Source organism: Thalia democratica, chromosome 1 (genome assembly GCF_965202585.1).
Source record: "Thalia democratica chromosome 1, ktThaDemo2.hap1.1, whole genome shotgun sequence".
NCBI lineage: Eukaryota > Metazoa > Chordata > Thaliacea > Salpida > Salpidae > Thalia > Thalia democratica.
The window spans coordinates 57155395-57169840 of NC_139165.1; the positions used below are offsets into that span (position 1 = coordinate 57155395).

General features: G+C 27.6%; 1 protein-coding gene across 1 annotated transcript in view; it reads left to right on the plus strand.

Annotated features, from left to right (window-relative positions):
* Positions 1–14446, plus strand: part of LOC145849281 (plexin-B2-like) — a 52804-nt gene that overhangs the window by 20550 nt on the left and 17808 nt on the right. Inside the window, exons 20-28 of the mRNA XM_082954438.1 lie at positions 4742–4893; positions 6017–6133; positions 6703–6852; positions 7088–7226; positions 8149–8267; positions 8471–8612; positions 10331–10510; positions 11227–11365; positions 11532–11730. Coding sequence (XP_082810564.1) covers positions 4742–4893; positions 6017–6133; positions 6703–6852; positions 7088–7226; positions 8149–8267; positions 8471–8612; positions 10331–10510; positions 11227–11365; positions 11532–11730 — 1337 coding nt within the window. The remainder of the gene's footprint in view (positions 1–4741; positions 4894–6016; positions 6134–6702; positions 6853–7087; positions 7227–8148; positions 8268–8470; positions 8613–10330; positions 10511–11226; positions 11366–11531; positions 11731–14446) is intronic.

Genomic DNA, 14446 nt, shown 5'->3' on the forward strand with positions numbered 1-14446 from the left:
ATCAAGTTGAAATGTGAATATATTTCTAAACAAAGATTTAGTTATTAACGACAAAATCAGTCAATATTTGCTTAAGACCTTTTGTTGAATATCTAAAAAGTTTTTAAGAATCTTCATTATTTTGTTTTGAGTAGATTATATACGTCATAATTATGAAACTTCATAAAAAAAAACAGTTTAACATTACAATTTAGTTCAACAACTTAGCTGTTTGTTTGAATTTGTTTACGTCAGCTATGTTTTTCAGAGCTTAGTTAGTTGCACTGTTTTAATTTCTAATTTAAAGGCACTATACAGGGTTCGTGCGCGTCAGGCTAAGTCAGGCTAAATCAGTTTTTTTATTTAAAAGTTTGAGAATCTCAGTTTTTCTCAGTTCAAATGCTTAAAAACTTTTGATTAAAAAAAATTGAAAATTTATTTTAAGATCAAATTGAAATATGAATTTATTTCTAAATAAAAATTTAGTTATTAAAGACAAAATCAGTCAGTATTTGTAAATATAAATGCTTAAGACCTTTTGTTGAATCTCTAAAAAAAAATAAGAATTTTCATAATTTTGTTTTGAGTAGATTATATACGTCATAATTATAAAACTTCATAAAAACAATACAGTTTAAACATTACAGTTTAGTTCAACAACCTAGCTGTTTGTTTGAATTTGTTTACATCAGCTATGTTTATCAGAGCTTAGTCAGTTGAACTGTTTTATTTTCTAATTTAAAGTCTTTACACCAAATACTTTTTAGATTAAAACTTTTAGCAGTTTATTCATATATTTTACTGTTTGTTTAAAGTTATTAGAGATATTCACAACACTAAAACTTAGCTTTAAGATATAAGTACTAAGTTTTGTGGGAGTACAAATTTTAGGTACAATTCATTTTTCTTTACAAGAACAAAACATTTAAGGTTTTTTTCTATTTAAATGTAAGCTTTTTAAATCTGATACGACGTCAACAATCACTGTATTTATTTAGAGTTCAGGATTTATAATTATGTTTCAATTTTAAGTGTTAGTCAAAATACTATAATAAACATTTTTGCTCATTTTTATACTTAATACTCGTGTAAGCGTTTCATTTTAAATTTTAATAAAACACGACAAAGCACGTCAGTTTATTATAAATCTTCTGGTTATAATGTTTTTACTTAGTGTTTAATTAAATTGAACAATTGTGTTTAGTAATATATATTAAATTTGTTCACTAGTAATAGATTAAATATAACACTTATTTTAAAACTTATCACTGAATTTCTTATGTTAAAGGCATAGGGGAATGTCAATCACCTTTTCCACAATTTAGTCTTACTTTATTGAGTTGTAACTAAGTAATGAGTTGCTTTTTGCAGATTAAATGATTTTGAGATAAAGCTGGTTGAAGTCAGAGACTACAATAGTACTAATCAAGACCCCCAATACCTAAATTGACTTCTAAAAGGGTTTTTCCTTACTTTGAAAAAATGTCAGGCTAAATTGTTCTCAGTCAGGCTAAATGAAAAAAATTTCGCGCACGAACCCTGACTATACCAAATACTTTTTAGATTAAAACTCTTAGCAGTTTATTCATTTGTTTTACTGTTTGTTTAAAGTTATAAGAGATATTCACAACACTAAAACTTAGCTTTAAGATATAAGTACTAAGTTTTGTGGGATTACAAATTTTAGGTATAATTAATTTTTCTTTACAAGAACAAAACATTAAGGGTTTTTTTTTATTTAAGTGTAAGCTTTTTAAATCCGATACGACGTCAACAATCACTGTATTTATTTAGATTTTAGGATCTATAATTATGTATCACTTTAAGTATTAGTCAAAATACTATAATAAACATTTTTGCTTATTTTAATACTTAATACTCGTGTAAGCGTTTCATTTTAAATTTTAATAAAACACGACAATGCACGGGGTATAAGGGGGTCAAATCACCTTTTTTACAATTTAGTCTTATTTTATTGACTTGTAATTAAGCTATGAGTTGCTTTTTGCAGATTTTTAATGCTCAAAATATTTTTGAGATAAAGCTGGTTGAAGTCAGAGACTACAATAGTAGTAATCAAGTAGTTACCAATACCTAAATTGACTTCTAAAGGGGATTTTACTTACTTTGAAAAAATATCAGGCTAAATTGTTCTCATTCAGGCTAAATGAAAAAAATTTCGCGCACAAACCCTGTATGTAGGATGCGTCTAATTTTTTTTGTGTTATAAAATAAAAAAAATATTATGCTTACTAATAGTGTATACAATCTTGTTTTCCTTAATCAGAGCTAGAAGTCTCATAGTTTGCTTAAAGAAATACTACCACAATAGTTTCGTTTCATAAAGTTTTTATTATAATATTTCACCCCAAAAACGGATTTTGAAATGATAAATCTGTAAAGTACATATAAACATAAACTACAATCCATTTAAACCGTAAGTATTGATAATAGTAGCTTTACGAACTAATGAATCCATGATAAAATATAAAGTTACAAATACCTTTATGCTAATGACACCTTTTTTAGAAAAGAATCTACTACGCGGTTGGAATCTGATTTGCACTTAAGCATTTTTGAGTAATTAAATTAAATTTTATTTAATTGATTTTTTTATAAAGTAACTTCTGTTTATAATTCAGTTTGATTGTAACTTTTTGTTATACGAATTTTGCTTGGGTGACAGATGCCTGACATTATATCTCAGTAGCCGAGCACTGAATTCTTTGTCATAATAAACAACATAAATGTTTTACTTCTGTTTGAACAATTGCTCGTTAAACTTGAACTTGAATTAGTACTTACATTATTATACTTGGGTAAAAATAGATGTGGCAGAGATATCAATTTTCCATATATTCGGATAAGTATATCTAACAATACGATAACAGCTTTTGGTAAACTATTACAATTACACTTTTTGCTGAATACAGCTTCTGAAACAAATATATATATATAACTACAAAATTCTTTCTAACGCTGATACATAACTAAAAAAGCACAATAATAGTACATTTTGCAGGGAACTTAGTAGATTTGTTAGGGGCAGGACACGATCACCTTTGATAATGAGAGAAATAAATGACGCATTTGGTTACTTAATTATGAGTTCATACTTTGAGCTTTCATATATGACAGTTTCTTAGACTACGCCTAAGGCCTCAATATTTGAAGATTAATTTTTAATTTTCAGTTGTTTTTAAATTAGTGATCTATCGGATTGAGGATTCGGACAGACCCTAATTTGAAAGTAAGATCTGGATCTATCGTATCCTAATTAAGAAAAATATCAGGATTTGGCCGGATCCTAATATTATGGATCCGGTATTTCACTGAATTTACTTAACTCGTTTCAGCCCCTTCCAGTTATTATTATATTGGTTAGAAATTCTTTATTAGTTATCCTTTAAAAAAAGGTTTTAGTATCATTTTAGTGGAGTTTAGAAAATTACACTTGATATTCTGAAAATTATAAAGAGAAAAAAAGAAGTTTAAGGCGTATTTAAGGAGACTTTTGAAACCTACACTACATATTATGGAAATGTTTTGAAATTCCGTAGGATATGGATTCGACTGGATCCTAATTTGAAAACATAATCCGGATCCGATCGGATCTAGTTTTAAAAAATATTAAAATCCGGTAAATCATTATTATAAAAGCTTAGTTAAAAATGTTGAGTTTAGTTGCTTGAAACTTGAATATGTACAGATAGTCTAAATAATTTTAAATAACAATCTAGTGGTGAATTTAATTTAAGTTTTAAGATGTTTTAATCATTAAAAAATTGAAAGTTGTGATCTGGATTAACAAATATTTTTCTTTTTTATTTAAAAATAAAAGCTCTGAAAATTTCACTCACAAATTTCGTATTAATTGTTTTTTAAGTTAAGATTGAACTAAAATTAGTTAAAGCTACTATCGGTTTATAAAAAGTAAAATTAAACCTTTATGGAGAAAAACTTAAAGTCTTGGTCGTTTATTTTTTGTATATCAGAATGTTTTTAAAAATAATTAACAGTTAGATTATTAAAATGCTGCTTCATTTATTGAATAGTATTTTATTTAGTTTCTCCGCTTCAGTAGACTGTCCACCACTTAAGGATTTTTTCAGTGGAGTTATTTAAAGCAGTGGTCGTCAAGCTAATAAAACTTTGTGTACACCAAGCTGCAAAAAATATAATCGGTGCACCCCAAGATCTAATTTTGTTAAGTGCCGCTAGTGGTGGGACTACGTAAACACTTTTATTAGTGCATTTCTCTTTAAAAGTCATAACTCAGTTTGTATTTACATGCAAGCTATTTAACAACTGAAGCTGAAACTTTTTATTTGATCCTCTTTTTAATTGACCTCTTTATTTGTTTTCACAATGGTATTTTAGTTATATGGCTTTGTCTTATATACTTATTAATTGAACACTTCTCCGCAATCACTAAAAAATCCCCAGTTCAGTATTGTTTATACACTTTATTAAATATTAACTACATACTTAATGGAAATCTATGTATTTTTTTTGTGTTCTCAAAATTTCGTGCACCCTGAATGAGTTTCGTGTACCCTAAAAATTTCGTGCCCCCAAAATAAGTTTCGTTTACACTAGTGTGCACCAGTGTACACCTTGACGACCACTGATTTAAAGTATTAAAATATAACTATTTTGTTTTATTTTGTAGGTTATTAATGATAATTAATTAAAATCACATTATCTATTGTTGTTGTTGTTTAATTTATACGTTAATGTTCTGTAAATTCTGTTATTATAGAAAATCAGTCCATTATTTGGTCCTGTTGGTGGCGGAACTAAATTGGAAATTAGTGGAAAAAATATTGCAAGTCATTACGATGAAGTTACAAGTATAACTGTTGCTATGATGCCGTGTCGTGTTGACAAATATTCATTTATAGTATCCGAAAGGTTACTTGTTTTTATATAACTTTTAGTTTTCTTACTTTTGAAAATTATTACTGACGAATTAATAAAAACTCACAGCTGTTAATATTAACAATTTGCGTTATTTAAATATATTTTTTTTATTTAGAATGAAAACTCGTTTCTTTTTACGTTTAGGTGGTTTTGCTAGTTTATATTTAAGTTAACAAAATTTTCGGACGATATTGCGTATTTGATTTTGTTAAACTTAAAGGTTACGCGAATAAGCTAAAATAGCTTAGAAAAAAAATAACGCTTTAAAGTTTTCGAAAGCAAAATATTGTAAAATTAAACAAGTTTTTTATTTAAAACGGAAACATTTCTTGGATTGTGTGTAAATCTGCATTTGACTTAAGATTCCGCGCAGTAGCATTTGTGGTATTATTTAGTGTCTTAAAGTGTTTTATTTACGTTATTATTTTTGGTGCATTAAAAACAGATAAAATGTATGGTGTTTGTTGCTTAAAATGTTTATAATAGTGCTTATCAATTATCTTATCCTTCATTTGTATTTAGTTGTTTTTTCTCACTAGTAGTTTTATTCTAGCTTGGTTGTTGTAGTTTTTTTATCCTCATCTTGTTTTAGTTCGTGTAAATAAACTGTTTATATTACTCACATTTATACTATAAGATGATTGCTTTACACGAGGGCACACCGTTCACAATATCCCCTTATCAACCCATAAGCTAAAGCAACCTCGTATTGCGACTTTTTAAAATACTTTTTTTTTATTTAATTTTATTGTTTACGTTTCGTAGTTATAACTAATATAATTTTTTTTTTACTAGTTTTAGCAGTTACCGGTTTAACCGCTAAACAGATTATCAAACTGCAATGCAAATAGAAACATTTATAATTATTATCTGTAATTTTTTTTACAACAATTTTGGCAACGAAAGCTCGTAGTAAGTAAAATTGTATGAAACCTATGTTAGTATTTTTTATATTTTATTAAAACTTGAGCTTTTAAAAATTTAAAGTTGATAAAAAAATCACTTCGAAACGTTGTTTGTTACCAAAACCCAGTGTAGTCTTTCTTTAATACTGTACTTATGTTATACAAGCAGTTGTAACAATAATTTATTTTGTTTATTGCTAAATTTTTAGGATTGCTTGTTACATAGAGTGGAACGAAAATATTTCAAAAACCGAAGAAATCGAAGGTCATGTTGCCGTAACTGTAAGAAATTACACTGTTAAATCAAAAGAAGTTTTTAAGTTTCTGTTAGTACATATGATTTATTTAGTTTGTAGACTTTTTTATTTGTATATGCAAGTTTTTTGAAATACTATTAAAATCTCAACTTTTTATTTATCAATATAAATTGTTTAAATTTTAATTTTTTAAATAGTAAAAAAGTTAAATATCTAAAAGTATAAACTATGTCTCAACTATAAAGTCATTAGATTTTCATCATTTGTTTACAGTTATAAAATGACATCAATGTTTACTCTTCATTTAGATCTATATTAATTATAGCTCAACTTGTTTGCTTAATTTTTATTTAAAAAATGTTAAAATTGTTAAAGTAACTACGGTATCGATGGTTATAGAACAAGGTATCATATAAGAGCTTGGAAACATTCTTGTTTTAATTAAATATTTATCCCTTTCACATACTTTTTTGACATATATTTAGATTACTAATGCAAGTTATAATTTCGCATCAGGCATAAAAACACTTAAATAACATACGAAGTAAGTCTTACTTTATAAAAAGTTTATTTTATACAACTTTAATGTTGATAGTGTTATTTTTAAACTTTTCTGATACTCATGTATTATTTTTAAGAATACCAACAATAGACAAAATGTTTCCGGATTTTGGTCCAGCTTCTGGAGGAACTTATGTTACGTTAACAGGAAGTAATTTAAACATTGGTGTTAATAGAAAATTGGATTTAGTATTTGAAGATTCTATAGTTATTCCTATTCATGAAGTGTAAGTTAAGTTACTATTTATAACAGTATTGTGTACTTTTTATTTTATTATAATATGCACTATGAATATTTTTTTAATAAGTTCAACAGTATAGTGTTATCAAACGGTGCATAAATTATAGAAAAGTTTTTTTTTAGTTAAACGTATATTTTACGCTATCTGTAAAACAGTTAGTCGAAATATAACTGTTAGAGTTATATAATTACTCTTAAAATAAGTATTTTTTTTTTGCCAGGGAAGTTTTAAATTCATCATTAATCCAGTGCAGGACGCCCTATTTTAAAGATACCGGAGTTGATTTACAAGTACGATATACTATAGACGGAAATATTTTCAAAGTGCCCACTCTGTTTTCTTATTTACCAGATCCTCAGGTTACTATATTATTATTAAACTATAAGTTATTTATTAGTTAATGTATTTTTTTATATACTGTTGGCGTAAATTTAAGGTATACAAACTGCCTTACTATATACTACAAAGTAATCTTTAAAAATGATATTGATATTAAGGCCATAGGGGGGGGGGGGGGGAAACCATGTTTTTTTACAAATTGATCTTATTTTAAAGAGTTTTTTCTAAGGTTGTAGATACTTTTTACTGTTTTTAAAAATTCAAATTATTTTTTGAGATATGACTAGTCAAAGTCGGGCCGCATAATAGGTTCCCTATGGAAAACTAAAACAGCGAAAAAACACAATTTTTTTAAAAATCTATCTCCTCCTACATTTTTCTAGCAATCTTCTTCAAAGTTTCACAGTCTAATCTTTATAAAATAACAAAAAAACTTTACTTTGGAATAATAAAAAATTTTTTTTTTTTTCTTGAAAAATAAACAGTTTTTTTTTTTTGTAATAAAATTTTTAATTTTTTACATTATTAAAATTCTAAAGTAACATTTTTTTCTTTAACATAATGAACATTTCCTGAAAATTTGAAGAAGATTGCTGAAAATATGAAGGAGAAGATATATTTTTAGTGAATTTTTTAATTTCTGAGAAAATTGATGCCGAAAAATTTGCGGTCCATATGTTTGTATCAGAAACATTTTACAAAAAATAAAATATTTCAAAAGTTATATGATATTTTTGAATTCTTTAAAAACAGTCTTGTAGTTTGTGTTTAAAGCTTTCATATAAAAGCCATAGTTAGCTTTTGTAAAAAAAAATGTCGGACCCCCTATGGCCTTAAACTTGATTAGTTGTGGCGTGAAAAATAAATCACGCTAAATTAATTATTCTAGTTTGCCTCATTTGTTAAAAATAAATATTTCAAAGATTCTATTAAACCTAACAGGTGTTCTCAACAAAAACTTTATCAGGAGAAGATGTAGGTTTATATAGCTACATGGCAGGAGGAAGAAGTATTATTTTTACTGGAGATTCATTATCAAGTGTCCTAGAACCATTTTTAAAGTAAACAACTATTTATTGTTATAGCTTATGTTTAAATAGTTTTTATAACTTTGCATGCTTTACTTAATTGAAGTATCAAATATTAGTGGAGTAAGCATCATTGGTGATATTTTTTTTAATCTTGTGAAAATAAACCTCTAAGAGTTTGACTTATAAATTATTTTAAAGGTGTACCATTATTAACTTTAAAACCTAATTTCAAGAGTAAAACTAATTGGAATGGAAGAAAGCATCACCATAACAAATGCATCTGTTTATGGACAATTAGAAATGTACAATCTTAAGACAGAAATTATCAAATGTAAAGCTTCGAACAACACATTTATGAGCTGTCTCACTCCCGCTGTTAGTTTTAAAATATTAGACAGCTTACTGCTCTTAAAGATTTTTTCTCGTGTTTATAATTCAGATTTGTAGCCCTAATAGATTAGTAGATTGCTAGCCTGGTCATGTTCTAAGGATGTGCGACGATCGAGTCCAAAGTATCTGTTTACAGCAAGTTGGTCGTTGGCATACGCAACTGCGGTCGTCCAAAACTGCATTTTATGTATGTCTGCAAACGCGATATAAAGAGCTTGAATGTCAGTACTAATGATTGAAATGAGCTTGCTAATGACCGCGACAAATGGTGGTATTCTACCTACAACAGACTGAAAGAGACAGAAAACCAGCACTTTAAGAAACCGAAGCAGACGTAAGAATGGGAATCATCTTTTTTTTTAATGTTTTATTTTTATTTTATTAGTTATTTATTGATAATTTATGTAATTTTGTTGCATCACTAGTGTTGTGTATTTTGTACATATTAAGTTATTTTATTTCGATCGATAGCGGGCCTAATAGTAGCCTAAAATTAACACTTACAGTTTGTAAGATTATTTTTTCCTAGTTTGTTTTTCTTATGTTCATACTGTGTTTCAAATTAAAGTGTTTAATAGTTTTAAAAAGCTGATTATTAAGTTGTTAATGAAAATGAACATAAATGACTTGTTGTGTTCATAAATACTACTTTCACATAAAATACTACTGCAGTTGTATAAATATAAGTTATTTTCAATAAAAATCAGTTTATCCGACTTTTTATACCTATCTTTTTTAAGCTCAAAAAATTGTTTTGATATATTGCACTAATGACTATTTTCTAAAATCATTCTTTGAAAGTAGTTAAATTTACGTTATCATTTAAGTAGTTAAAATAACTTTTTGTGAATCGTGATAATTAAACACAAAATAAGAACTATCACATAAATAGATTTATGGATAATTAATCTTTTTTGTTGTTTAAAGTTAATCAAATTGTATCTCAATTATTAAGTAACCACGATAAATAAAAACGTTAAGTTTAAAATTTTTAAAGTTTGCTTCTGCTTTTCAGTAATTTTCTATATTAAACAAGTTAATTTTAAACAAAGTTTTTACTTTTTTGTATTCAATATCATAAAAAAGAATTTTAGGATTTAAAAAACTACAATAATTTAAAACGTAGAAGTAATAATGATTATGATAATTTAACCTTTTATTGTTCAATTTTGACTCTTGTTTTAAGTTAGAAAATATTTGGTGTACTACAGTAACCTTTCGCGAATCTACGCACATTGCGACCACAGCATAAGTGCATAATTAAACGAGAGTTAGCAAATATACCTACCATAATTTCAGGAAATGGTCCTTTTGTTAATCATAAATTCCTATTGTAAGAATTTAAAAATAAAATAAAGTAAGTATTTCTTACAATTTTTTTCAAAAAATGGTGTTTTTATATATTTATGTAATTCAATTAATTTTTGTAGTTTCTAAGATTTCTAAAATGCGTTTACTAAACGAAAGTTCGTTACCAAACAAGTGCGTAGATTCGCTAGAGATCACTGTATTGATGTCTATATATTTAAGCTTGCCAAATCTACATCGAGAAAATTTTTTAGCCATCAATAGTATTACATTTAAATGATATTTAAATTTTTGTTTTAAGAAATTCTTACAAAGTATATTTTTTTAGTTAAAACTTCATCATTTTGAAATTCTGATGTAGTTATTTTATGCATAATGTTTTTTTTATAATTCAGGTAATGTTTAATGGTACAGTTGGAGGTGTTCACATTCAATCTGCACCTTTAAAAGCTAGTTTGACACTTTATTTTGATAGTGTAGTTGTGTCGGATATAAATAACCTAGTGTACATGCCTGATCCTGAGTTTTCTATTGACAACCGAGAACTAAAGACTTCGAAATACCTTATCATCAATGTTAGTAAAATATAGGCTTTTATTGTTTTATTTCATACATAAACACCTATATATGCGCGTATATATTAATATTTTAATTTGTTTGTCTTTTTTTTGTAGTTTTGTTAATGACAGTTTAAAAATACTGTTTATGTAGTCTAAAAAATCAACAGTTTACATTTAAATATAATAAGCATCTGACTGCGCCCACGACCATCATTAACAGTTTATGCGACATTATGCGACCTGGTTTTGTCCTCATTACGACTTTTCAGGCAAACATAGTCACAATGAATCGTTTTATTAGCCTTACCTAACGTGTGTATATATCGAGTTGAAGCGTTCGTTTGAGGGTACAGTCGAAAAATGTACGCAACTAAATCGTTTATAACTCAACGTCAATTTTTACCTGTAACCACGAACGAACGCTTAGTGTAAAAGTACTTATGGACGTTTGGTATGAAAAATACAGTGGTTTGTCGTAACTGTGTGTGCTTGAAGAATCTTAATTAGAACAAAACCAGGGCGCAATATGTCACATCAACTGTTGTTGATAGTCGTGTGGTGCAATTAAATGACTATTGATGATGGCGTAAAAACCCCTTAACTTTGTTGAAGATAGCTAAATTAACCAATTAAAACACCATATTTCCTTCTTTTAATTAATAACCATAACTGAAAAATTATAAACCATTAACCAAATGATATCTTTAAAAAAATCTTTTAACACTTTTAAGGCTAAAAACTTGAATGAAAATTTGGTTACTAAAGAAGAGATGATTTTTATGATAGGAAGTCAACAGTGTAATATAACCTCTATAAATTACAATGTGGTTCCTACTGAAATTATTTGCATTGTACCTCCAAATACAGAAGGTTGTTTCTTTATATCTGTAATAATCATACTCTTAAAAGTTTATGATTATAGTCTTATCTTAGTTCAATTAAAAAGGTTACTTACTAAAAGAGTAGAATAGATTTAACTTGACAAACTAATATTACACACCCAAAATAAATTTAAAATAATTATAATTGTTGTTAGACGAACAAGTGGAGTATGAGTTAACTGTGTCAATGGGAAAGCATACGTGGGATTTAGGTAGTGCTACTTACAACTCGGTTGTCCAAGGAAATAGTCAGCTAATCTATATGCTGGCTGTTGTTATTGGGGTTGTTATAGTGATAGCGATATTAGTTGGAGTGTACTTCAGGAGAAGTCACAAGAGATACAAGCAAAACAAGTAAGTTTACTATTTTTTTATCTGACAGTTTTTATGTTTTATACAACACTTTTAATTAGGTTAAATTTAAGTATTTGTAATTCAACAGATACTTTTGCTGTAAACATAACTACAAACTGGTTATATTAAAACCAATTTTTTTTTTTGAAAATAAACTTAAGATTAAAGTATAGGAAGAACTTAAACATTTTTAAATACTAATTTATTGCAAGGTAAAACACTTTTTATTCCTTTTTAAACTTTATTTCAACTTGAGCTAGCTTTCGGAAATAATACACTACTTTTAAAAAAATTGGATACTCCTTGAACATTGGAAACAACATAATCAGCGTAAAACTAAATACTTAATAAAAATGCACAAGTAGTAACTAATACATATATTAACACAAAATGGGTTGTTTAAAAAACGAACTTATCAAAACAAAATTATTTTTTAAATATATTAGTATCTTTATCAGCACCAAGTTTATTATCTAAACTACTTAGAAGTTTTTGATCAGTAAAGCGTCTGTAGACAGTAAACTATTATAAGAATTACAAACTTTAAAAATCACAAAACAGTTATAAATGTTATCTCCACACAGAGGGGGTTGCTTATGTGTAATAGGTAATAGTAAAGTATAGAAAATTAATACAACAAGCGAAACAAAACTTATTTCATTTACATGAAGTAAAAAAGCACAATAAATACATTATAACTACATCACACTATATTAAAACTACAGTTGAACACAAATGATCAAAGAAATACTAATAAGTATCTTAGAACTTAAGTAAAATAAACATTTAATTCTTATATCTAACGTGTTTATAGCACAACATAAAAGCACACTGATTACTGCCGAATTCCAAACACTTTCAAAATGTTGTCTATTTTATGTTTACAAAAAAGAAAAATTTATTTTAACTTACGTATTCATTAGAAAGAAATTAACTCCTTCGAATAAACAATGTTGTTTTGGAAGTTGGAAAATTGTTTTGAGAAAGCTTAGAGAATGTTTTCAAAAAAATCCCTTAATTATTACACACTTTGAAATTATAAATCGAAATGTTGATTTCATTACAATGTTATCACAATTTTTACTAAATGCACAATTTTCAATGTGTTTAAATACTGCACGGTTAGTTGGATTTATATTTTCTTTAAATTCTCACAAATAGTTGTCATTTAGTCCTACCAATATACTGGTTGTTCAGATCTCTGGGACACGTGAATTTATAGACTACGAAACTTTCATGTACTTGATTTATTGGATCTTTTGAAGAGAAATATCTCCCTACTTTTATAACCCTCACCTCTTACTATATCTTCTCTCAAATTAATTGGCTCAGGGTTTATAGTTGGTATGTGATAATCAGCGTCCATACCCTCTTCAGCATCAGTAACTAACCTCGAGCGGTCGTATACTGACACAGGTATGGATTTCTTGCTGCTAGTGCTCATACTCAAATATAGGTGATTAGTGTTACTAACCGTGTTAGTGAGTGTGTGTTACAACTAAACGTGTTCTACAAACGGTCTAATGTAATCTCGCCTATAAATTAATACTAGATATATAAGTTACACTTAACCAGGTTAAATTCTAGTAAGTATACAAATATGAATTAACACTCAATGTTTATTGTACAATGTATGTAAAAATCTACGATCTTAGAAAAGAACCTAAGCGACTCGCTCAATGAAAATTAAGAAGATTAGTAATATTATGAATCAATGCCTAATAACAAAATAATGCTTAGTAAACGACTCAAAAGTACATCTTAAACATAATCAAAAGTAGTGCTAGAAAAATAAACGCATACGCCTACCCCTACGAGAAAACAAATTAATGTTATCTAATATTAACGCTAACGCAACCACGCTACGGCTACCACGATCACAACGACTCAACTACAACGCTTGATCTCTCTCGCGGTGATTTTTATACCGTTTTCGCGTTTTTTTTTGCGTTTTTTATACTATCTTCAGAACGATGTGTGAAGCTATCGTTACACTTTTTCTGTTTAAACGTAATACGTATTTTTACTCAAATATTTTCGAAAATTTTCGTGATGCTTTTCTAAAACTTTTTAATGTTTTTTTCACATCGGTGTATTGTTATAAGCTAGTTCTTGATCTTTAACTTAGTGAGTAGAGAGGGAGTATTTGCTATACTGCTGAAGATTGGATATCTTCCAAATTTATTTAACGTTGTGAAGTCTTTTCACACGAACACAAGGGCAACCATCTAATATGATGATAGTATTTTTGGATGATAGTATTTGATTCATTTGAAATCAAAAGTGGGATAAAGCAAGGCTGCGTACTTGCTCCAACTCTGTTTGGAATCTTTTTTACAATGCTATTAAAGCATGCTTTTGGTTCATCAACAACTGGTAGTAAGCTCCATAAAAGAATTGATGGACGACTTTTCAATCGTGCAAGTCTAAAAGCAAATCGAAATCTGAAGTTTGCTACAATACGTGATCTTCTGCTGATGATGCTGCACTCGTGGCTCACTCTGCCTAAGACCTGTAGACACTACTTAATCAGTTTTCATCGGCATGTTCGGATTTCGTCCTTACTATAAGTCATAAGAAGACTAAAGTTCTAAGTCAAGAAACATATTTTTTATTACACAGGAACATATTCAAAATCAATGGCAAGGATATCAAAAATGTAAAAAAAAACTTTGTATACATAAGCCCAAATGTTGCGTCAAACGCATCATTGGAC